Raw genomic sequence first — 24,740 nt, 5'->3', positions numbered from 1 at the left:
GAAGAGGGCAGCTTGTAGTCTGCTGCAAAAGTAAGTTTCAAAGAGCATCCAAAACACTGAAGTGCCACTAGAAAGCCTGCATGGGAAAGGAATGCTTTTGAACAGCCAGGGCATTTGTGATAGTTCAGTACGGCATGACCCTACTTTGTAACTGAAAAGCTATGCATGCTGTACATACACTAAGGAATGGTACACTTGAATTGATTAAGAACTTTATAATGATAGATAACTTGAAAATTACAGCTACCCATACAAAAGCGTTGTCCATAACTTCTACGCACTGTGATAATAAAACCAATTTATTTGTAAAACAGGCCCTGTTATAAAAATGGTGCACAGGCAAGTTATACAAAAATACAAACTTTGTTTCTGATTACAGTTCCAGTTGTAAGTTAACTGAAAAGCACCCCCTCCCCCCACGGCTTCCAGGGAGCAGAGAACCCAAAGTAGCGGAACTTGTCATGGCAGGAATATGATGTTAGGTCATCAAAGTGAGCAGAATCCAAGGCTTCCGTCAGAGCAAGTCAAATGATGTCTTCAGAAACAGGGTGTAAGCTGCAGTTTCTGTGGAGTAGCTAGGTACATGACAATCCTTTTCTTAGCTTTGGAATCCAGCTTCTAGGATCCTGCCGAGCCAGTATTTAACTCACTGCCAAACCCCACTGATCTCGGCACATATTCTAAGTCTCCAAACTCCAGAGCTGCAGCTGAGCCAGTGCACTTCTGGCTGTTGATGCAGCAGACTCCTTCCGTGCATAAATGAAGGCTGCCCTAATGTCTCTGAGACGTCCTGACAGATGCATGTAATTTACATTGAGAGACCTAACCAGTGCTCCAATTAAAATCCCAGACTAAAGCCCTGATCCAGTTAATGCTTACACAGGTGCATAACTTGACTTACATACAATATCAGGGTTGGAAGGGACCTCGGGAGGTCATCTAGTCCAACCCCCTGCTCAAAGCAAGGCCAATCCCCAGACAGATTTTTACCCCAGTTCCCTACATGGCCCCCTCAAGGATTGAACTCACAACCCCGGGTTTAGCAGGCCAATGCTCAAACCACTGAGCTATGAGCAGTCCTACTGAAGTCAATGGAACTACTTCCTTGAATAAAGCTACACAGTTGCATAAGTGTTTGCAGGATCAGAGCCTAAGCCAGTTTTTGCCCTCAAACAGCTACAGTTTATTTATATTCATACTGTTTGGTTTGTGTTATGATAAGGGTAAATCCTTCTATTAATCCTGATTTTTATTGCAAGAAGTCTGAAAAAAATTGAAGTATCAAATGACTTATAGAAACAAAACAGAAGTAGTTCGCTACCACTGGAACTGTTAAGAGCACTCATTAATTAAAAAAATACAGGATGCCTTTTACCTTCGGCAGCAGTTTAAAGGTCTGATCCTTTGAAAGGAAGCACATAAGCAAACAGTTGCTGATAAAACCCTGGTGGCGTTAATCGTATGCTTCTCCACACATCCCTCTTTAATCCATTTGCAAAGCTTAGCTGGAAGGGCTGCTCTCTTTCAAAAGATTTTCTTGTATGGAGTGAACAAACCATTGAGGCATTATTTATTCTTACAGAGCTTGTATTTAGTGCAATAAGTTTAAAAATTCTGCTCTGAAATATTTACTTTACATTAACAAAAATAGTTTTCTTAAAAAATTGTAACAAAAAGGAGTATATAGCATGAACAGATCATGAGTTCTTAGCAAATACACTAAGCATTTACCATTACAATAAGCTGAACAATGGAGTATTAGCATTCATATCTGGTAAGCTTCAAGAACGAAAATTTTAAAACACTCAAGAATTAAAATGAACAAGTTATCTTATGGTTAGTGGATAACTTTCGATCCCATGGCAGTGTCATTTCCAAAGAAATGTTTATCTACCCTCTCCTGTTTTACCCACCGGCTACAGTACATACTAATATGAATGAGAAAACAGCCAAGGCCTGGCCATTTACATTTACACTTCCCAAATCTCTCTGGAGGTAAATAAAAACAACTTACAATACTCTTTGTACAGTTTGTTTCTCTCCCCATGCCCAGCATCCTTATATCTAGTCATGAATGAGTTATGAGGAGTATGGCTAAGGCTGAGTTTTAATGATCAGTTTGTTCAACTGCTCGTTTGGAGAATCCATACCCTTCAAAGGAGCCTTATGAAGTGCAAAGGAGGCTACTGAACTCAAAGGGGAAAATAAAGTAAAACGGGAACCAGTTGCATATAAAACTCATCTTTTCCCATTGTCTAGTTTCTCTTTCATAGAAATGCAGGGGGCTCCCACAATATCTAAATACCTGAGGAGTTGGTTATTTTGATATCTGAAATTTATAAACAAAACACTAGGCCCCATTAGGGTTGGTGGGTAAAATGACTGACTACAAATGAGTTATAATTATGACTCTCAATGAAACCCTTTTAAAAACACCTAAATTTTTAATTGTTTTTTTAACTCTGAAACATTTCCCCAGAAGTCACTGATGCATCTGAGTTGAAATATAAAATCCTAAATGAGCTGATTTAAACGTAATTCTTGGTTACATTTCAATTCTGAGGGACACCTGATACTCTAACCAATAGTCTTGATTTAATTTCTTTTAAAAATAACGGAATCCTCCTCTAGATTGTATCTTAATCAGATTAGAATCTTAACATTTCCATGACCACAATGATTAAACAAAGGAACAATGATAAAGTTGCTTGTAAAAGCCACCCGTATGAAAAGAGTACATGTTTCACAAAAATAATCATTAAAAAAAGTATTAAATCCCTGTTCCTTTTCTGATTTTGGCTGCTTATTTATATACAGTGTTTTGGAATGTCAATGGATTCCATAATGGCTGGCTAGTTTCAAGATGAACTTGCTCCAGAGGCCTAGAAAACAAAGTCATACAGTACAGTCTTAGACACACGTCAATGGACAACTTAAGAAACTGATCCCAAAGGATCACTACAAATAGTAAAGTTTGAAAAGCCTTGTTCTTGCACCTAGACAGTCTCTTTAGAAATGACAACTCCTAAAAGTTTCCACTCAGATTTTTAAGAAATGTAATTCTAGGTAGCCATTTACATTTCTGAACTAATCCTCCACACTCTTGAGAGAGATTTATAAATCTACTTTATAAATGAGGGAACTGAGGCAAAGCACTGAAGTCCCAACTGGCCTTTAATTTTTGGGTACTCAACTTTAGGAAGAGAGGAGATGCTGGATCAGATCAGCATTATGGTCCATCTTGTCCTGTACCCTCTCTGATAATGGCCTTCAGAGAAAGGTGCAACAAACTTCACAGTAGGCAGATGTGTGATAATCTGCCCCCCACATGAAGGTTTTATCCTACTCTCTAATAGTTAGAGATGAGCTTCAACCCTGAAGCATGAGGTTTTAGATCCTTTCCAAAAGGTCAGCATTAACTATTAGAGCTCTGGATGTTCTTGTTATTCATATTAGTGTTCAATTCCTGCTTTTCTGGACACCATGCAGCTGAAATTAGGCACCCAAAAATTGGAAGCCACTTCAGAAAATATGGACCAATTATTTGTGCAAGGCAACCAGGTTAGTATCAGAACTGGAAATACAATGTAGGAGTTCCTGCCTTCCTGTCCCATGCTCACACCATCTCTCTAACAATCCTCTGTAAGGGACTAAAAGATACATTTCAAAACCTGAGTGGCCTAACATTAGGTTCCTAAACAAGAGGCCTGACTTCCAAGGGTGCTGAGCATGCATACCTCCCTCTGAAGGCTGGGGCAGTGTGGATGCTCAGCCTGTCTTTCACAGGTACCCAAATATGGCTGAGGAACCAAGCTTAAGCCTGAAAATGCTGGACCAACAGCTTTTAGCATCTTTCGCAGTGTGCACTAGCTATAAGGTGGACGTTATAAGGACACTACTTGATGGAAACCAGTACTCTGAATTGGGAGTTGAGTAAAAAGTTTTAGGCTAAGACTTAAGGCTGCTTAGAGGATTTGGACACCTAATTCCCACTAATTTTAATGGGAGCTGTGAATACGCTTAGATAGATTTGAAAATCCCAGCAGTAGCTTCTAATGTTCACTTAGTTGGAATTACTCCTTGAAGAAAACGGTAGATCATACATATGAAAACGTTCTTGTTCTATATTTAGATATACAATAGCACTTATGCTTTAACAAATACTTTAAGGTAGAGAAAGGCCAGTCATGGCTAAAATGCTGGCCTTCCAGAAGACTGTGCAAGGAGAGGTTTGAACGAAACCACACAGGTCACAATAAGTGAGCCAAACCACTGTCACTGGACTAAGTGTCTATATGCTGAGGAAGTTGTGCATGGGAATTACTCTGCACAATTCTAGAGACAACAACAGTAACGAGATCTTGGCACCCATAATAATACAATATATGGAGATATACCTAGCTCATAGAGCTGGAAGGGACCTTGAAAGGTCATCCAGTCCAGTCCCCCGCCTTCACTAACAGGACCAAGTACTGTTCCTGACAGGGGTTTTTTTGTGTGCCCCAGATCCCTAAATGGCCCCCTCAATGATTGAACTCACAACCCTGGGTTTAGCAGGCCAGTGCTCAAACCACTGAACTCTCCCTCCCAATAATAATGAAAGACCCTTTATAATCTAGGTTGATATGCTAGAACTGATTGCATAAGTAACTTAGCATAATACTTCTCACAGCTACAGGGTTAATCAGAGAGCAGGAATTCAATCTTTCTAGATCAAAGTGCTGGCACAGCATGGCTTTATATATGCCATATTAAAAAGGAATTTTCTACTATAAGGAAATGTATTTGGATTTCATTACTTTTTATCATTTAAAAGAGTTACTACTTACTGTTGGAGGAATCAACATAAACCCCACTATACCCTATGGCAGGTACTGATGTAATAGGAAACACTGTTCTAGCATCAGTATTAATAGGCTCATCTCTAACTAGTTCAGTCATACCTGCCCATCTTTTATACACTGAAAGCCTGGCTCCCAGTTCTCCGAGTCCCAAGCTCACCTTGCAAGCTGGATAACTCCACTATCTGAATTAGTTACAGATGTTCCTTATTACAGGATACTTAAACATGCCATGCCTTTCAAATAGGCACAGCGTAAGTGAAAACAGGTGGTGGTTAAGACTTCAGAAGCATAAGTGATGCATTGTCCCTGTATCTGACAATGTGAGATGGAAATAGAGAGCGCAAGAGACAGCAACATAAATAGTTAGCAATAAAAAACAAACTGGGAGAAATGTTATTCTAAGCAGGTTGAAAGGAATCACTGTATCCAATCCCCTGCCACAGTTTAACATAATTTGGTGTGACCTTGATGCGCCTGGCCTCCATTGTTTTAGGATACAGCTCATAAGTGTCTTTCAGGTTTTTATGCTGAATGCAAAATTAAGAATTTAGTTCACCAATGGAAAGAGGAGTAAGTTGGGCTATGCTAGTAATTAATTACACTCCCTGCCCCACAGATCTTACAAAATAAGATGACTGTCTTCTGTGTGTACCACCTAGCATGTTGTGGGCACTGCTGCAATCCTGATCCTAATTCAGCTGATTCTTCCACTATTTCTATTTCACAAGATACAGTTCCTTTCAGCTTACTTTTACAGGAGATGGTCTCAGCTGTGACAAAAACTCTGCCATCCAGGTGATAGGCAAGCTCACAAACAGAAAAAGCAGAACATCTTGAGTGATACAAAGAACAAAAACTTCCCCTGAAGAAGTGCAGTCAGTAAAGACAGAGAGGGAGAGGAAGTAAAAGTGAAATTCTTGGAGGATGGCCACCTCCTCATCTGCACCTACCATTGGTTTTAGCTCTCTGCCTTCAGCTCCACCTCCCCTGCCAGCTTCTTTCATTGATTTTCTACTGTTCTCCACAAACTCCTGCAAAATAAGTCAAGTGGCTTAGTCTTTCCTCTACTGGTTGTATGCTGAAGTACAGCCAGGGAACGTGCAAGCCTATGGCTCACATATAAAATTCCCTGACAATGTCACAAAAAGTAATCTGTTCTGTCCCAAGAAGCGAACACAAAAACAAGAGATACTGCCTCCCTCCGTCTCTTACCCCTTTGGCACTCAAAAGATCCTTACAGACAGTATTAGCCATCCCCCTCAACCATCCCTGGCATCCACATTCTGATGACTGGCACAAAATAAATACAGACCCCAGCCACTATATTCTGTCCACTGAAAACAGTATGTAGTGTTACAACTCTATCAAGCAGTTGTAACAGAAAAAAATTTACTGGGATTTTGTTTTTACTTCTAGCAATGCCTTCTAGTTTTCCCTAATCCCTCAGAACACAACTTCTCAAAACTTTTCCACATCCAGGATCTCGTCTTGTGAGATTTCCCCCCCACCACGGACATGGCCTTTCCCATTTGTTATAACATCAAATGGAAGCAGCCAGGCATTAGACCCTGCTATTAAAGATAGCAGCAGATATGCTATAGTTCTGTAGTATTTCAATATTTCTTTCTATTGTAAAGGTGAAGGCATCACATAGGAAGTTCCATGCCACTAGTACTTTGATATCTACCGCATCCCTTTGTTGTTTACAATTTTGTGGCCAATCTGAACATTGATTCTCTGCACACACACACTGTGATCTTTCTAGATTTCTTGTGCTAGATTATATATCATGATCTTACTAAATTACCTGTGCTATGTGAGTGTAAGGTAGTTTCAATTATTATTCTACATTTGATATCAACGGGATCAGTTAGCATTACGTACTATACAACCTAAGACACTACACAACAGAGGCTTAGAGTTAAAATCCTGACACACTTCCCAACAAGTATTCAGAAATCAGAATGTTAAGAATAATTGGATTTGAGTCTGTCTCTGGTTTACGCATGAGAATACATTTCATGTGAAGTGAGGAATGGACTTCCTGGCTGCTATGTAGAGCAGGTAGAGAAACAGGAGCAAGGAAATTCTCTCTATAGGGTATGTCTACACTACGGGATTATTTCGATTTTACAGAAAACAATTTTTGGAAACAGATTGTATAAAGTCGAGTGCACGCAGCCACACTAAGCACATTAACTCGGTGGTGTGCGTCCATGTACCGAGGCTAGCGTCGACTTCCGGAGCATTGCATTGTGGGTAGCTATCCCACAGCTATCCCATAGTTCCCGTAGTCTCCCACGCCCATTGGAATTCTGGGTTGAGATCCCAATGCATGATGGGGCAAAAACAGTGTCACGCGTGGTTATGGGTAAATGTCGTCAGTCAATCCTCCCTCCGTGAAAGCAATGGCAGACAATCATTTTGCGCCCTTTTCCCTGGATTGCTTGGGCAGACGCCATAGCACGGCAACCATGGAGCCCGTTCAGCCTTTTTTCACTTTCATTGTATGTCAACTGGATGCTGCTGGCAGACGCGGTACTGCAGTGCTACACAGCAGCATCCCCTTGCCTTTACAAGTTAGCAAAGACGGTTACCAGCTCTAATGTACCGTCTGCTGCTTTGCAAGTTGACAATGGTTACCAGTCATACTGTACTGTCTGCTGCTGTCATGGGTGCTCCTGGCCGGCCTCGGCGAGGTTGGTTGGGGCATGGACAAAAATGGGAATGACTCCCCAGGTCATTCTCTTCTTTAAGTTTTGTCTAATGGAGAGTCAGTCCTGCCTAGAATATCAGGCAAGCCTACTAAAGAACCAGAGAGGCAAACGGCCGCCCCGGGTCAGAGCCCCAGACATCCCGCAGAAATTATGAGCTGCATGTCATCCTAGGGGGTGCCTCTGCAACAACCCCACCCATTGCTTCCCTCTTCCCCTACCCCTCCTGGGCTACCGTGGCAGTAATCCCCCCATTTGTGTGATGAAGTAATAAAGAATGCAGGAATAACAACACTGACTTTATTGCCTCTGCAAGCAGAGATTAAAGGGGGGAGAGGAGGGCAGCCTCCAGCTGCTATGATATTCCAGGCAGGACTGAATCTCCATTAGACAAAGCTTAAAGAAGAGAATGACCGGGAGTCATTCCCATTTTTGCCCAGGCGCCCCCGGCTGACCTCACCGAGGCCAGCCAGAAGCACTCACGGGACGATAATGACAGATATCAGTCATACTGTACTGTCTGCAAGGCAAGGGAAGGGAAGGGGATGCTGCTGTGTAACGCTGCAGCACCGCGTCTGCCAGCAGCATCCAGTAGACATATGATGACATTGAAAAAAGGCAAGAAAGGATTATTTTCCCCTTTGCTTTCACCGGGGGGGAGGAGGGGGAGAGGTGACGGGAGGGAGGAGAGGGAGGTGCGACGACGACATATACCCTGAACCACCCGCAACAATGTTTTTGACCCTTCAGGCTTTGGGAGCTCAGCCAAGAAATCAAATGGTTTTCGGAGACTGCGGGAACTGTGGGATAGCTACAGTCGTCAGTCGCCCCTCCCTCCGTGACCGTCCATTTGATTCTTTGGCTTTCTGGTACGCTTGTCTCAGCACCTTAGTTTCACGCAGCACTGTGCTGAGTCCCTTTTGTGGCCTCTGTCCATCATGGCCTTGGAGATTTTTTCAAATGTTTTGGCATTTCGTCTTTTGGAACGGAGTTCTGATAGAAAAGATTCATCTCCCCATACAGAGATCAGATTCAGTAACTCCCGTACGGTCCATGCTGGAGCTCTTTTATGATTCTGGGACTGCATGGTCACCTGTGCTGATCAGCTCTCCACACTGGGCAAACAGGAAATGAAATTCAAAAGTTCGCGGGTCTTTTCCTGTCTACCGGGCCAGTGCATCCGAGTTCAGATTGCTGTCCAGAGCAGACACAATGGTGCACTGTGGGATAGCTCCCGGAGGACAATACCGTCGAATTGCTGCCACACTAACCCTAATTCAAAATGGCAGTACCGATTTGAGCGCTACTCCCCTCGTCGTAGTGGAGTACAGATATCGATATTAAGAGCCCTTTATACTGAAATAAAGGGCTTCGTTGTGTGGACGGGTGCAGGGTTAATTCGGTTTAACGCTGCTAAATTCGAGATAAACTTGTAGTGCAGACCAGGCCTTAGCGCTGAATTCAGTCTAATGTTGGCTTTAGAGGATTTTTACTTCCCCATTTCTAGTACATCAGATGTATGTGGGGGGAGAGGGGGAACATCTAAATTAAGAAACTAAGACCATGTCTACACTACCACTTATGCCAGCAAAATGTATGTCACTCTGCGGTGTGAAAAAACCCACATACCTCAGCGACATACGTTCCACCGGCCTAAGTGGTAGTGTGCACAGCTTTTCCCGCCGACATAGCTATCACCACTCACTGGGGGTGGTTTAATTCTGTCGACAGGAAAGCTCTCTCCTGTTGGCATAGATCTGTGGTGTAACTGCTCTGACAGTGGCGCAGCTGCATTGGTAGAGATGTGCCAGTGCAAGTCTCTAGGGTAGACATAGTGTAACTGTAACATGGCCTACTTTGTCCCTGTCAAATGAGATGCTAATAGCAACTTGGGCTCAGACCCGTACTTCAGGGAGAGACTGTAAGCGCTGCTATTTGAGGACCAGGAGAGACACTGTCTGAGCAAAGGCTGATCTGTTGGTCTGGGTAAGAAACCTATAGCAGGGTGGACCCTGCTCCTGCTGTGAGGGGTTTAAAAGTGGCCTGGCAGGGCTTGAGAGCGGCTGCTCTCAAGGCTGGGCTGATTGAGAAAGTGGCTGCAGGTGAAGCCACGCCCCAAATTGAGCCACAGCTGGCCCCTAAAAAAGGCTAGGGAGGCCAGAAGCCCAGACAGTCTCTCTCTGCATTCAGAGGGAGAAGGGCCTGGCTGCAGGGGCTATAGGCAAGGTACCTAGGGTGAAGCAGGGCTGGGGAAAGGCTGAGGAGCTGGGGAGCTCCAGCCTGGAAAGCCCCAGGCTGCGGCCTAGCGAAGGGCCAACTGGTACTGGGGGTTGCAGAGGGCAGCCCAGGGATAGGCCAAGGCAGCAGGTCCAAACCCCTTTGCCTGTGATGAGTAGGCTGATACTGCAGTCTGCCCCAGAGTGTGGGGCTAGACAATGACTGGCAGTAGCCATATACTGAGGCAAGGTGGGGATAGAGGGTGGGGGTTCCCCAGGGAGGGGAGAGAGAAAGGGGTCACTGCTAGGGGGCAGCACCCCATGTAAAAGGGCAGCGGCTCCAGGGAGGGACATGGGGGCCTGAAGACAGGTTGATCACCAGCCTGCAGAGGGTGCTCCAGTGCTGGACTGAGCTAATTCCCGGAGTCACCAGCAGGAGGCGCCGCAGGGGTGAATCTGACCTGTCTACAAACCCCAACTTGGGCACTACTGATGTTAGTCATACTTTCTTCTGGACCCAAGAGAAAGGTCTCTAAAAAAGGCCACAAAGAGTCCTGTGGCACCTTATAGACTAACAGATGTACTGAAGCATGAGCTTCGTGGGTGAATGCCCACTTCGTCAGACACAAAAAAGGCTGACGCTGGGATTTTTGTGCTGAATGGCATCAGAAGCTTGCACTAAATTCTCTATAGATAGTACAGTTCCTTTGACTCAAGGGAGAGGGGAGGAAAACTAACTTACCATGAGAATTTTATCCATGTAGAATTCTCTACCAGGGCTTCCATCGTTGTATTTTGTATCAATGGCAAAACATAAGAAGAGGACATCCACAACCATTTCATAAATTGACAGGAAGCAATGAGCTACCAGGAAAGCAAAGAGGCAGACGATGATGAGAGGCAGCACCCACACTGTGTAATCCCGCTGGTAGTTCAGCAACATAACCCCCGCCAAGCCTGTGCTGCAAACGATCAGGACCTGAAGCAAAGAAAACAGAAAGACAAGAATGACTGCAGAAGCCGTTGGATTATTTTTCATGTACGTGCACACACACTTTAATCTCACAGGTATAGGAGAACTGGATGCTACAATGTCACTGATTCCACTACAAGATACTAAATGCTACTAAAACCCCACGTGCTGCTGGATCTAGCCAGAGCTGTTTTCAATGCTGCGCCTGCATCTCTTCAAAGCCCCAAAGCTAATTCACGTGAGTAAATAAAAAGCTGCCACTCACCCACTGTTCAGGGGTTGGGGGGGGGAAGATACCATAGTAAGACAGAACCGTACTCTGTTGTGTTGTCAGTTTATTCAAATTATAAACTCCTCTAGTCAGGGATCAGTTCTAGGTCTGTACTTTGTACAGAATATAAAAATTAATATAACTAGATACACCAATTAACATGCTTTATAAAAATTTTGCTTGCAGATACACACACACACACACACACACACACACAAAATCCCTTCAGCTTGTTCCAGTCCCTCCTATTTGCAACAGGAAGGCTGCTAAGAATTACCTTGTGTACTAGGTCCTCACTGTAAACTAAGCATTATTTCTAACTCTGGTTTTAACAGCGTAAGGCATTTCTATATATCTTTCAGGTAGTTTCCCAAAAATTAGCATGAGTGGCCCTAAGAAACGTCATACTAGGTGTCAATGTAGTTTTTATGAACAATACACCATACCTCTGCATTTAAAAATCAAACACTGCAAAATAGGTCAGTTTCCACTGTATTATTCAGATATTGAATTAGGCTGAAAGAAGAGCTGGGTTGGCCAGGCAGCAGAATAGAGCTAACACTGTTGTTTGGTAGTTTGCACCGCTTATTTAAGCATTACTGCCACCCTTCTGTTCATCCAATGATGCGAAAGCCATTTTTTCATGGAGACATTTCCTGGTATGTTAGACTACTCCAGAGAACTGCAGTGTTCACTTCAATACCCCCAAGGCACCTGTGTCTTCATTATCTGCTCATTCCCATCACTCTGTATTGATTAGAGTATTTACTGGATTAGAAAACCACACTCAGGGTTCAGCTCACTGTAATCTGATGTATTACACGGAGAGGAGTGTACAGAGGATAGACGGATCATTCCATGAAGGGCCCCAATGCTGACAGGTACTCGTGGGGCTACAGCTGATGCAGTTGGACTAGTATTTAGTAGGTTAGTAAATAAGAACACAAAAAGTCAGCCCAGGTGTAACAGTAATTTACTGGGTTCTGGTTTTCCCTAAAGAAATAGAAAATTGAGCTGCAACAACAGTGCTTAGTAATCTTTCTACCTTGGAATATACTCAGTTCCGACTCTTTCCTCTTTACTCCCACTTGGGCAACTCCCAGCTGCCAACACAAGGTCCTGCTGCTTCCCATTCCACCCCTACTACGAGGGTTGGTCGAAAATGTATGAACTTCTTTCTGAAGGAAAACTGAGGGTTTGATTAAACAAGTTGTTACGAGAAGTGTCTGCTTTCCTTACATTTTAGATTTTTCATTGGAAGACCAAAAACTCCTGGCCAGACTTTTTTCAGCTTTCAGTTGCCAAAGGACAGCCCCTGTGGTGCTGCGAGCCCTGCGCCGCTCTCTGAAGCAGCTCTCGGAAGCAGCTGGCAGCACGTCCCTTTGGTCCGGGGCGGGAGGGGGAAGGAGGCAGAGGGCTCCTGCATTGCCTTCTTCCAGGTACTGCCCCCCACAGCTCCCATTGGCTGGGAACAGGGAACCGCGGCCAATGGGAGCTTTGTGGGAGGTACCTGGAGGAGCAGCAAGCGCAGCAGATGCACGGAACCCTGAGCCCCTCCCCCTCCCCAGGGGCTGCAGGGACACGGTTCCAGCTGCTGCCTGGAATGGAGCGGCGCGGGGCCGGGGGCCAGGGCAGGCAGGGAACCTGCCCTGGCCCTGGTGCGCGCCGCTGCCACCCCGGAGCCACTCTAGGTAAGCGACGCCGGGCTGGAGCTCGCATCCTGCACCCAACTCCCTGCCCTGAGCCCCCTGCTACACCCTGCACCCCTCCTGCACCCCAACTCCCTGCCCTGAGCCCCCTGCTGCACCCTGCACCCCTCCTGCACCCCAACTCCCTGCCCTGAGCCCCCTGTCGCACCCTGCACCCCTCCTGCACCCCAACTCCCTGCCCTGAGCCCCCTGTCGCACCCTGCACCCCAACTCCCTGCCCTGAGCCCCCTGTCGCACCCTGCACCCCTCCTGCACCCCAACTCCCTGCCCTGAGCCCCCGTCGCACCCTGCACCCCAACTCCCTGCCCTGAGCCCCCTGTCGCACCCTGCACCCCTCCTGCACCCCAACTCCCTGCCCTGAGCCCCCTGTCGCACCCTGCACCCCTCCTGCACCCCAACTCCCTGCCCTGAGCCCCCTGCCGCATCCCGCACCCCAACTCCCTGCCCTGAGCCCCGTCGCACCCTGCACCCCTCCTGCACCCCAACTCCCTGCCCTGAGCCCCCTGTCGCACCCTGCACCCCTCCTGCACCTCAACTCCCTGCCCTGAGCCCCCTGCTACACCCGGCACCCCAACTCCCTGCCCTGAGCCCCCTGTCGCACCCTGCATCCCTCCTGCACCCCAACTCCCTGCCCTGAGCCCTCTGCCGCACCCTGCACCCCTCCTGCACCCCAACTCCCTGCCCTGAGCCCCCTGTCGCACCCTGCACCCCTCCTGCACCCCAACTCCCTGCCCTGAGCCCCCTGCCGCACTCTGCACCCCTCCTGCACCTCAACTCCCTGCCCTGAGCCCCCTGCCGCATCCCGCACCCCTCCTGCACCCAACTCCCTGCCCTGAGCCCCCTGTCGCACCCTGCACCCCAACTCCCTGCCCTGAGCCCCCTGCTGCACCCTGCACCCCTCCTGCACCCAACTCCCTGCCCTGAGCCCCCTGCCACACCCTGCACCCCAACTCCCTGCCCTGAGCCCCCTGCTGCACCCTGCACCCCAACTCCCTGCCCCGTGCCCCCTGCTGCACCCTGCACCCCTCCTGCACCCCAACTCCCTGCCCTGAGCCCCCTGCTGCACCCTGCACCCCTCCTGCACCCCAACTCCCTGCCCTGAGCCCCCTGCCGCACCCTGCACCCCTCCTGCACCCAACTCCCTGCCCTGAGCCCCGTCGCACCCTGCACCCCTCCTGCACCCCAACTCCCTGCTCTGAGCCCTCTGCCACATCCCGCACCCCTCCTGCACTCCCTGCCCTGAGCCACCTGCTGCACCCTTCACCTTCTTGCACCCCACACACCAACTCCCTGCCCTGAGCCCCCTGCCGCACCCTGCACCTTTTCTGCACCCCCTGGGGCAGCGTTGGGGTGGGGACTTCGGGGAAGGGGTTGGAATGGGGCAGGGAAGGGGTGGGAAGAGGCGGGGCCTAATGGAAGGGGTGGAGTGAGGGCGGGGCCAGAGGCAGCGAGGGGTGTGTGTCAGTGATGCGGCCCTTGGATCAATGCACTAGTCCTCATGTGGTCCTTGTGGTCATTTGAGTTTGAGACCCCTGCTCTAAACCATGGTCCTGAACGGAAGCAGCAGGATGGGATGGGTGACAGCAGTAGGCAATGGGAAAACAAGTGCTCAGAGGCACATTGTAGCTGGAGAGCAAGCACAATGAAGGTTTTTGAGAGCAAGCAGACTTGTTCCAGGTCTGTAACAGTACACCCCTTCAGCATACCTTTCCCAGGAACAGCATGAAGTCTCCCACTGTGTTTATGGCAGCCACTCGCAGAGCATTCTCCACTAGAATGACAAAGGCATCCTTTGCTGAGGTGCAGAAGTTGGTGCTGTTGATAGCTGTGGCTGTATATGCATTCTGGGGAAAGGCAAAATGAAGCATTAGTCACAGACACTCTGTCCCCTTTCCTTCAACATTCATCTGTTACGGCAACAAGACTTTCTCCTCCCATCCCCTTCCACAACAGAAAGCACAATGTCACGAGACACTTGATTTAGTAAGAGATCTTTAAAGGTACAAATCTAATCAAGAAATAATGAGGACTCAGTAACATGACACTCACTTTCAAGACAATCAGCTCCATCCCAGAATCAGGGAGGAAAGGAACTATGTAATGAAAAATCCCATCAGTGCCCACTGCTGATTTCATACACAAAATAGGGTTTGTGCTGGATCTTGAGACAGTCACTGCTCACCTTGAAGCTGCTAAACCAATTCCCCCCAGGGCAGTGGTTGAATCAACAGACAGAGAACAATATCAGAGGGAATAACCATTTTTCCACCTGCCTTGCTTATTCTTGCCACATATATATCAGTTTCACACCAAAATGCTAATAGAAAAAGAATTTGGAATCTCTCTGCAAGAGTAGGAGGTGAGCAACGACCTTACTACCATGGTAAGCAGCTAGACAAAAATCTCTCTCTCTCAGAGCATACAATAGTTTGAGGGTCATGTGTTTCAGAGAAGTTGCTTTCTAGATGTTGAAAAAGAAAGCATTTCTAGTTCTGTCCAGCATTACAGAATAGGTAAGTCAGGGGTAACAAAGACAATTTCCAATAATTACACTCTTTACTAATGATCTTCATCAAGACAATTCAAAAACAACAGGCCAGGACTATGCCCAGGCTAGAACTTTATGGTATACTGTAAAGTTTTGTCTGGTAGTTTCATCACTCTGAAAACCAAGCTTCGAATAAGGCAGCTTCCAAAAACCTATCTTGTGGTTCTACAAGGAGTACAAATTCTGTACAACTTTAATCTGACCCAAGGGGAGAGTGAGCTCGCTCACAAAGGTATCGGGGTTCACAATCATGTAGGGTTGTGAAATCAAAGATGGAGGAGCTCCATTATACAAAATGTTTGTCTCAAATTTGAGAAACAAATTGAACAATAGTAAAAGAGATCTATATTAACAGACTACAGCACAGCTCTCCCACAAGGAAATAGATATGACAAAACAACCCATCACAATTCACAGTCATTTTCCTTCCCTAGATAATGCTACACTGAAGCTGGGAGGTATAATTCCCAGCTCAGGTCCATGTACCTGTGACAGCTCTGTTCAAGCTAGCACGCTAAAAATAGCAGTGTGGCAGCTGAGGTGGCACCTTGGGCTAGCCACCCGAGTACATACTTAAGATCTCAGACATGGTTAGACTCTGGCACTAGCCCAACCTGCCGTAACTACCCTGCTATTTTTAGCATGCTCGCTCAAGCAGAACTAGTCTACCCGAGATGGGAATGCACTTCCCATCTGCTGTGTAGACACAGCCTTAGAGGAAGAGAGTGACTTAAAAGAAATAAAGACTTCAAGGTACAGAGAATCCTATGGGGCACTTGCTGGAGGATTCTCTGTACCCTGAAGTCTTTAAACCACGATTTGAGGACTTCAATAGCTCAGACACAGGTTAGAGGTTTATTACAGGAGTGGGTGGGTGAGATTCTGTGGCCTGCATTGTGCAGGAGGTCAGACTAGACGGTCATAATGGTCCCATCTGACCTTAAAGTCTATGATTGTAAATACATTTTCTCAAATATGTGATGCTTAAATATTAAAAAGGAGAAAAGCTCCACACTCTGTTACCATATATACACTTTTAAACGTAAATGTACCCGGGGAAAGTGGGTACTGGGAGAGTTGTATTCAACCATTAAACTCTAATGCTATATTGCTTAGACATGATTAGTCATTTTTAAAGGACAAAATGTCTTTTCCAGAAAGAGGAATTGGGACAATTTTTCACACAGGCGCTGTAAATGAGGACTAATGTAATGAGCCTCAGTGAGATCACAATGTACTTTAATTTCAGTAATGGGGACATGACTGAAGTACATAGGTTCAATCAAGTTCCAAAGTACAATTTAACATGAGTCAACTTAAGGAAAAAATTACTCCATCTTCTGGTTTCAGACTAGCCTTCCTCAATCACATAAATTGTCTGCCTTTATATAAAAGTCAAAATATATAAAATCTTACCTGATTTAAGTAAGTCAGGCACTTTTCTAGACACCAAAGGCAGCAGATGCAAGCTTTCAGCATACATCGAGCACAGGCATTTTCCTAGCATGGCAACAGGGGGAAAAAAACCAAGTACATTTAAAAAAACCCCAGAGGACAAAGAACATGAATGACCATTACATTCAAATGCATGGGCTATACTTTAAGGGCTGAATATTCTGAAATCAGCCCTTAAGTTTCATGAACACACACATTTACTTTTTTGGTCAAAACTTAGGATCAAATTTCAAGCATTTGGAACCCAGTATTTTAATAAGAAGTAGGTTTCCCTTACTTTTCCTTTGAGTTGGGAATGAATATACATAAGGATCATTCGTGGAATCTTCACTAATGTGATAATGAAAGAACCTTTTGCCACTGTTCCTAGGTGGTAACAGACAAGACGATTTACTGAAGCCAGAATAGGAGTAAATGGCAGATTCCTTTTCTCCCTGTGGAAAATCATCAGAGAGATAAAATAAAGCAGTATTATCAATATGGACTTCAGGTGAGAAAAACCAGCTACAGACAAATTCTGACTGACTGAGTTCACAGGTGAAAAGCAATTTAGTGGTCTCATTCTAGTCTTCAGTGGACATTCCTGATTCATTGAGAAGCAGGGTCCATAGCAGTATTAGCTTTAATGTAATAGCAGGAAAAGGATGAGTCATAGGCTGAGCTGTGAGGGGACACTTGCCTGCACTACAATTATACCTAACCAATCAATTTTTTAAGCTCCACACTTTTATAAATGTCTAATTCAAACATTTTTAAGTCTTTCCCTCCTCTCCCCACATTTATTTTAGGATTTTCCCTATTTTATATATTGGAAAAAGCATATTTACATTTATTACAGAAAAGCTGTTTTCAGACCATTTGTATTTCTGAATATACATATCTACACAGCCAGGGAATCAAGTATTAAAACAAAATACAGTGCTGTAAAAGTATTTATAAGGATGTATTTGTAAGGGGAAATTGTGCATTCAGCTCTTATAAATAAATCCCTTTCAGTCTTCTGACACAGCTTTTAAGAAATGTATTCTTATCATTCGTATTTGTTTCCTCTAAAGCAAACCATCACTATTTCCCTCTCTACAGCAGCTCCATTCAGCATTTAGTGAAAGAGTGCTCGATAAGTATTAAAAAATAAACTCAGTGATAAAAGTATCACAGGATTAATGTTATTGAACTGCCAGTAATAAATAATTGCATCCAATAATAAAATGCCTCCCCTGAATTTAGGGAAACCTATTCTTAAGGGTGGTTTCACTTGAAAAATATAAAAACGTGGCACCTTCTAATTCCACAGACCTGCTCTGTGCATGTACTGATTCATGCTGACTTCAGGGAGGAAAAAATGTTTTTACAACTTTTGGCTCCTATTAGCTAGCATTCTGAAGTCAGTTTTCAGTGAGCTGGATTCTATTTCTTCTTGCAAAAACAGTGTACCTAGTTCCAACCAGTTATACCTGTGCAAATGGAAGAAGGCAATTGGCTTGTACAAGTGTAACTAAGGGCCTAATCTGGCCAGCAGAACCTTATGACTAGGCTTGGAAACATTACATTTTTACCAGTAGGTATTGATAAATGTCAATTTCACCACAAACACACACATAATAGCGGAGTAAGAAAAATGCTGCTTGAGTTTGATTTAAGAATGTTTGCTTTGTATATTTTGACAAGAGGATGTTGACAACTTGTGTTTTAACAGTTATAAAAGCTTTAACTTTCTGATTCTCATTGTCTACTGTCGTTAAATAATTCTGACCTTTCCCCTTCATTCCTTTCAACTGTGAAAATGTACATGAATAAAGATTGACTGAAATGAACATTGATATTATCCACCAAAATAATAAAAAAACTCGAATTCTGGCGAGCCTACTTATGACTGGTAGCATTGCATGAAATGCAAAGAGCCCGTCTTGGCTTTCAGAGCCCTAGGTGAGAATGCAGGGCTGGCAGTTAAACAAAAATCTTTCTATATGCAAAATATGTACATTGATCTAGAAATCATTAACAACGTGGAACCCAAGTATACCATTTTCACAGTCACTTTTCAGACTATAACCACACTTTAATATGCAAGAAAGCAAAGTAGTAGAGGGAAATGGATATTTAATAACTCAAAATTCCCATTAAGGGATGATGGATAGGGAGCAGGTAAGAGCAAACTCATTTACCTTCAGGTAAAATACAGTTGTTAAACTCACAGATGTTGGAGATGCAAAAGATCTCTTAAATCATCTAGCCCACCAACATGCTGTGGCAAGACTATTCCTACCTACTGTGTATTTCCGAGTTATGTACAATTTTTGAAAACTGTACATTTGTAAAAACAGCACAGCAGGGATATCAATGAAAATAAATTACTGTAAGGTATCTTTCATATGAGAGAACATTTAAACCAAGGTCCTCCTCTGCTCTGTATGGACACTGATGATCCTATGGCAATTTTAATAAGGCATAAGAGCTTTGTCATGGGTTGACATTTTCCTCCCTTACTCCAACCACTCTTGCTGTGCATCACGGCTGATGCCCTCTGCTGCAGAAGTAGCTGCATTTTTCCAGAGGTGCTGTATTTCTATTATTTGTAAACTACTTTGAGACCATTTGGAATGGGAAGTGTAACTTAAATTTTCAGACTGTTGAGCACAGAGATTTCTTTCTTTAAACAAATATATAGTGAACTATAAAATATCACAGTTACACTTTGAGAAATTTCACTTTAGAAAGATATACTTTTCAAAAAAGAAGAGGTGAATAAGTTCAATAGCATCATTTCTTTCCTTAATCAAAAATGTGGCCAACAGTTGTATGTTAGCAAAAACACTCAATACCACTTCAGTATTGCTCATTCTTACAAAATTATTGCAAGATTTGTGATAGAGTTTTTCTTAAAGCCTTATCTCCTAGCTCTGTGATTGAGAACCTCAGCTTCCATTTAAAAATAAATAAAAGTTTCTAGTCCTTATTGTGGTAGAAAAAAAGCTTAAAAACATGATCTCCATGAACCTAGAGACTTTAAAAATTTTTTTTAAAAGCTCAGATTTATTTATTTTTAATTCTCATTATTTTTTAACACTGCAGTACTACCAATTAGGAGTTGTTATCCTCAGAACATGTGATGCATCCCTCTCTTGTACTTGAGATACACGTGCATTAGCCGATATGAGTATAGTATGATTTGCAAATTAGGACTCATGCACAGTGATGGTACATGGAGATTTAATACATATATTTTGCTTCACTTGAACATTAGTATATAATCTGAATTCATATGAAAATGATGGCTCTAATGGGACTTTCTGTAATCTTAGGAAACAGACAAACGAGTGGGTGAAAAGAATTAAAGAACTGTATTTTTCAGTTAAGTAATCTCAGTAAATTAGTGCCAATCATCTTTTAATTTAAATGGAGCTTATTGGCTTTATTACTGAAAAGAGATAAATGTCAAAGTGCTTTTTACTTTTTTTTTTTAAAAATGAATCATCTAGGTCTTCATAGTGTATATGGGACTTAAGGGCAAACATGACTGTGGTGCTTAACATCTTCAAAATGCACATAACCAGCTAAGCACACTATTTATTTTAGAAGTTTGCTTTTGCTTTTCAGCTTCCAGGCAGAACACACCTGCTCATTTCACCACAAGCTCTGGCCCCAGTTATTTTTGATGATTCAGTCACTAGGTCACTTCAGAAAAAGCTGTCTGAAAAGTTCTCACCTTGTGAAATAGTATGTCACAACAGCCCCAGCTACAGTCATCTGTTGACATGCTAGAATAAATTCACTGATCCAGATCAGCCCTACCACATGGTACCACCACATGTATCGTAGAGGGCCCAAAACCCGGAATTCCACAAACCCTTGTTCGTTTAGGACAGGGCTACCTAGGAACAAATCAGAGAAAGAAGGCAGATAGCCAATATCAACTTAGAAAGAAGGAATCGTTTGTAATTCAGCTAATAACTCTCAATCATTTCAAGAGTGACAGCTCTGTCTCCTAATAAAGTGTTAACATCAGTGTAGCTGGACAGTTGATAATGGAGATAATATTGCTGGTTCAGCCAGCAAAAATAGTAATTACTGTTAATAATTATGCAGAGAAAGGATTTTAAAATTCTCCAGAGCACACTCAACATCCAACTTAAAAAAAAAAGTAAAAAATTGTTAGCTATGTGGCAATTTGAAAAAAAAGATGAAGCAGAATTATTTCTTTTGCCAAAATGTAATGGAAGGAAACCTAAGTCATTCTGAATTTTCTGCCACCCTCCCTTCAGATCCATAGTTTGCAAAAATTGAGGAAATTTATTTAAAGATCATAATTTGTATTTTTTTTAGTTCGGCTCAAACAACATTAATGGTCACCTATTTCTTGATGGTGTAAGTGTTTATATGTGTGTTTTGTCTATATTTGAACAACAGAATCTATTTGCTAGAATGTTCGCAGCGTTTGAGAAGAGAAGATTTTTCCCAGATAATTTTATACATATTTTAAAACCCAATAGACTTGTCTGATCTAAGTAGCACTTTCACATAAGCTCACTGACATTGTGTCAGGATTTCCTCAGGCGATGGATGCTCTATTTCAAAAAGCATTAGCACTCACTGTGGAAGTCCATCTCACCCATCAAAATGATGTGAACAGCAGAAGAGGTTCAGAAAAATACAGAGAATGGACATAACAGGTGCATAAAACAGATCCAATTTGAAAGCCATTAGCGTTTTCACTTAGGTTTGCACTAGATCTCTTATATGAATGGTTTCAGATTTGTATGAATCTTGGAAGTCAAACACCACTACCAAAATAATTTTGTTCTAGTGAATTACTATTTGGAAAAACAAGTTTCTTCTGACTCATTTTTAGAAATGTTATACATTTTGGCTTTCAGTAGTTTGGGAAATACTGATATATAGTATGTATGGCCTTGTTTCTGCAAAGACGTCAATATTTGCTTAACTTTAATACAAAACACTTTGTCCCGTTGATATCAATGGGACAACTCACAGTAAATAAAATTAGGCACATTCAGGACCAGGGCTGAGGTTACCAACAATTAAAACTGAGCAAAGCTTTTTATTATTAAAGCCCAAACTTTGGCCCTGCTGATGCAATTGGGTCTGCATGCTGTGCGACCCGAACAGCTCAAAATGCAGAATTGGGTCCTCAACCATTTTCAAGCACAAGAAAAATATTGTGATTCACTGTTTCCCCGGATAACAAACATCACATCTCATAATTCAATTTAAAAACTTATAGCAGTAAAACAAACAAAACCAAGAACAAATTTCATTAGCTCTGTCCCTTGTTAAAGACAGGGCCCAAAAATCCCAAATATTTTTCCATAGTTAGGCTGAAATAGTTATACGATCTAAAAAGTGTTAAAATTACTATATTGTATTAGAGCATTTGTGAAGTAGGGGACACACCATTTCAGATGTCAAGTTCCATTAAACCCCCTTCCCCCAGATGCTTATAACTTTCTGAGAAATACACATTTCCCATTTTGAAAAGTTATTGCCACTGTTTTGTACAGAACTAACTAAAATCAGTGAAACTTTTAGGCCCCAATCCTAGAAACTCCTCTAGTCAGGCAAACCCTTGTACCTCTACTGAGCCCCAGCAACATCTATGGGGCTCAGGTGAACCTCTAGGCCTTTATCTTGAAACTGGGTGTGTAAAGTCCACATTACTGCGGAGCATGTCCCCTGCTAAGGCGATGTCTACACATAAAATGCTACAGCAGCACAGCTATAGCACTTCAGTGTAGATACTTCCTACAACGATTTCCGTAGTAAATTCACCTCCCTGAGAGGAAGTAGCTAGGTCGATGAAAGCACTGTCTACACAGGGACTTAGGTTGGTTTAATTATGTCACTCAGGCATGTGGATTTTTCACACCCCCGAGCAAGGTAGCTGGGTGGATCTAACTGTCTAGTGCAGACCAGTCCTAAGACTGTCACAAACAACAGAAAATTGGCTACTGTGCATTTGCGTTTTGAGCGATGCTCTGTGCATGCACGCGTCCTTTTAGAAATGTCCATTGATCAATTTAAGTAGTGGCTAAATTGCTTGTGCTGCCTGAAGTCCTTAGAGGAGCATCACTGGGTTTTTTAACCCTTTGCTCTACAATGAAAAGGAAGAAAATTAAATGCAAAAAACTGTTAATGTAATGTTACTGTAATAGGAGATGTATTTAAAAAGTCAAGAAATCCAGAGTTATGGCCCCTACAGTAATATTAGCATATTCACATTGCATGTCTCTAGTATTTTCTAATCCTTTTATTTTTGTTAAAGAGATTGCATATATGTTGAATATTATGGCAAGTGGCTATATTAATATTTCTGCAGGAGGACACCATTAACTTGAAAAGTACATTTATCTGCATGTGACTGTTATAAGTAACCCCTAAGATCACCATAACGCAAAGACGACAGAATACTTTTCCTCTATTATTCTGTTTGTTTAGTTTGTGTATTTGACAGCACTTTATCAGGTTGCTGATGTTGCACCAGGGGGACTGTTTACTAGTAACAGCTGCAGCAGAGATGAAAATGAATAGATTGCAAGCAGCAGGTGGCTGGTTGTGTGCACAGAGAAGGGGAAGAAGGACCAGGGACAGACCTGAGCATGGCTGGTGGTGTTTCTCTCAGGTCCAGCCAAAATACTCTCTAAACACAGAAAGGAACAGAAATAACACTTCTGAATATTTTAAATAATGGTTTAAATTGAAGGACATTATTTCAAAAGATGTGCTGAGTTTAATTTTTGAAGCTAAAACCAGATTGATGGGTTCCTTTGAAATTGTACATTTCCTTACTTTTTAAAAAAATGTATGTCTTTACTGATGTATTGACATGATTTTTTTGCATTTAATTTCTGTAACTCTGCAAATCAATGAGACAGCCAACAATGAGACACTATCCAGTCTGAAAGCTACCCTAACAGGATAGCCAAGTATTCCTCTGGCATGGGGAAATCTGTGAGTGGCATAAAGCTGGCAGCATAAACTCTCCACCTTCCTTTCCTAGGGCCCCCGCTGTATATGGAATATGCCATAGCCAGAACACAGTGTTCAAACAGGTCACAGCTAGCATGACAGTCCCTTGGAGACTTAGTGCTTGCATATGTTACAGCAGCCCTGCGGCTGCTCTTCCTCGCATCAAACAGGGGCACAATAATGGTAGAAAGCCACTTCCAGGGAACCAAACAATGGGTAACTTCACACCTGATGATCAATACAGATGTGCACAAGAACACAGTACTAACGTACTCGCTGTGCTCATTCAAAGTATTCAGAGTCAAAGGGATATACCAGAGCACAGCAGTTCTTATTTTCAAATTTTAACTACATCTAAAGTCTGTATAAGAAAGCACTAGTGTTTACTTAAAAGAAGCCATGTGCCCACATACCTGTAGTGCCAAGGAAAAGCAGGACCATGATCCAGTAGCTCCAAAACAGGATGAGGGCAAAGAAAGTCCAAAAGGGCTGGAAGACTAGCAGTGGCAGGTGAATGAAAACTTTGCCAGCCACGTGGAACAAGGCAATGGTGAGAGCTACTCGCTTGCGCATAATTAACATTATCAAGAACAAGATAACCTGAGGAGAGAAGTTTCCAACTGACATTTTAGGTGATGAAAAGCAGACCATCAGGTGCAGTAAACAACACAGGATCTTCAAGTAGAGCAAACTAATCACACTTCCAACAGTTTGTGGAAGCCCTGCAAGTTTACATGACTTAATCCTACATCAAATATTTCGAGATTGATTTATCAATGCAAACTACTTTTAGTGACTCCTGCTACCTTTTAAATACTTTTTTGAACTGACACTCAGACTGACAAGACTATAGACCAAATTCTATCACTCAACTGCATTGTGCAACCAAGTAAAAGCAATTGGATTGCACAGGTGTAGCTGAGGGCAGAATTTGCCCCATATTTTGAAACAGAACCTGGAGAACTTGTCAGATAAATTTATAAAAAGGTTTAAATACAGTGCATACCTGTATCAAGTATTACTAAC

The 24,740-nt window shown here is 43.2% G+C and overlaps 1 protein-coding gene across 2 annotated transcripts in view; it reads right to left on the bottom strand.

Moving 5' to 3' along the window:
• Positions 1 to 278: 278 nt before the first annotated feature.
• Positions 279 to 24,740, bottom strand: part of SLC44A1 (solute carrier family 44 member 1) — a 92,580-nt gene continuing 68,118 nt past the window's right edge. Inside the window, exons 9-16 of one of the 2 annotated variants that reach the window (XM_045020603.1) lie at positions 24,128 to 24,314; positions 20,437 to 20,602; positions 17,008 to 17,164; positions 16,692 to 16,775; positions 14,434 to 14,571; positions 10,517 to 10,753; positions 5,795 to 5,875; positions 279 to 2,882 (exon numbers count right to left, since the gene is read on the bottom strand). In XM_045020603.1, coding sequence (XP_044876538.1) covers positions 2,859 to 2,882; positions 5,795 to 5,875; positions 10,517 to 10,753; positions 14,434 to 14,571; positions 16,692 to 16,775; positions 17,008 to 17,164; positions 20,437 to 20,602; positions 24,128 to 24,314 — 1,074 coding nt within the window. In that variant the 3' untranslated portion in view covers positions 279 to 2,858. Of the gene's footprint in view, positions 2,883 to 5,569; positions 5,876 to 10,516; positions 10,754 to 14,433; positions 14,572 to 16,691; positions 16,776 to 17,007; positions 17,165 to 20,436; positions 20,603 to 24,127; positions 24,315 to 24,740 lie in introns of those variants that run through there. The other variant, XM_045020602.1, reaches the window with a different exon arrangement.

The sequence above is a fragment of the Mauremys mutica genome, chromosome 6, assembly GCF_020497125.1.
Source record: "Mauremys mutica isolate MM-2020 ecotype Southern chromosome 6, ASM2049712v1, whole genome shotgun sequence".
NCBI lineage: Eukaryota > Metazoa > Chordata > Testudines > Geoemydidae > Mauremys > Mauremys mutica.
This window is presented reverse-complemented; position numbering and strand designations above follow the sequence as displayed.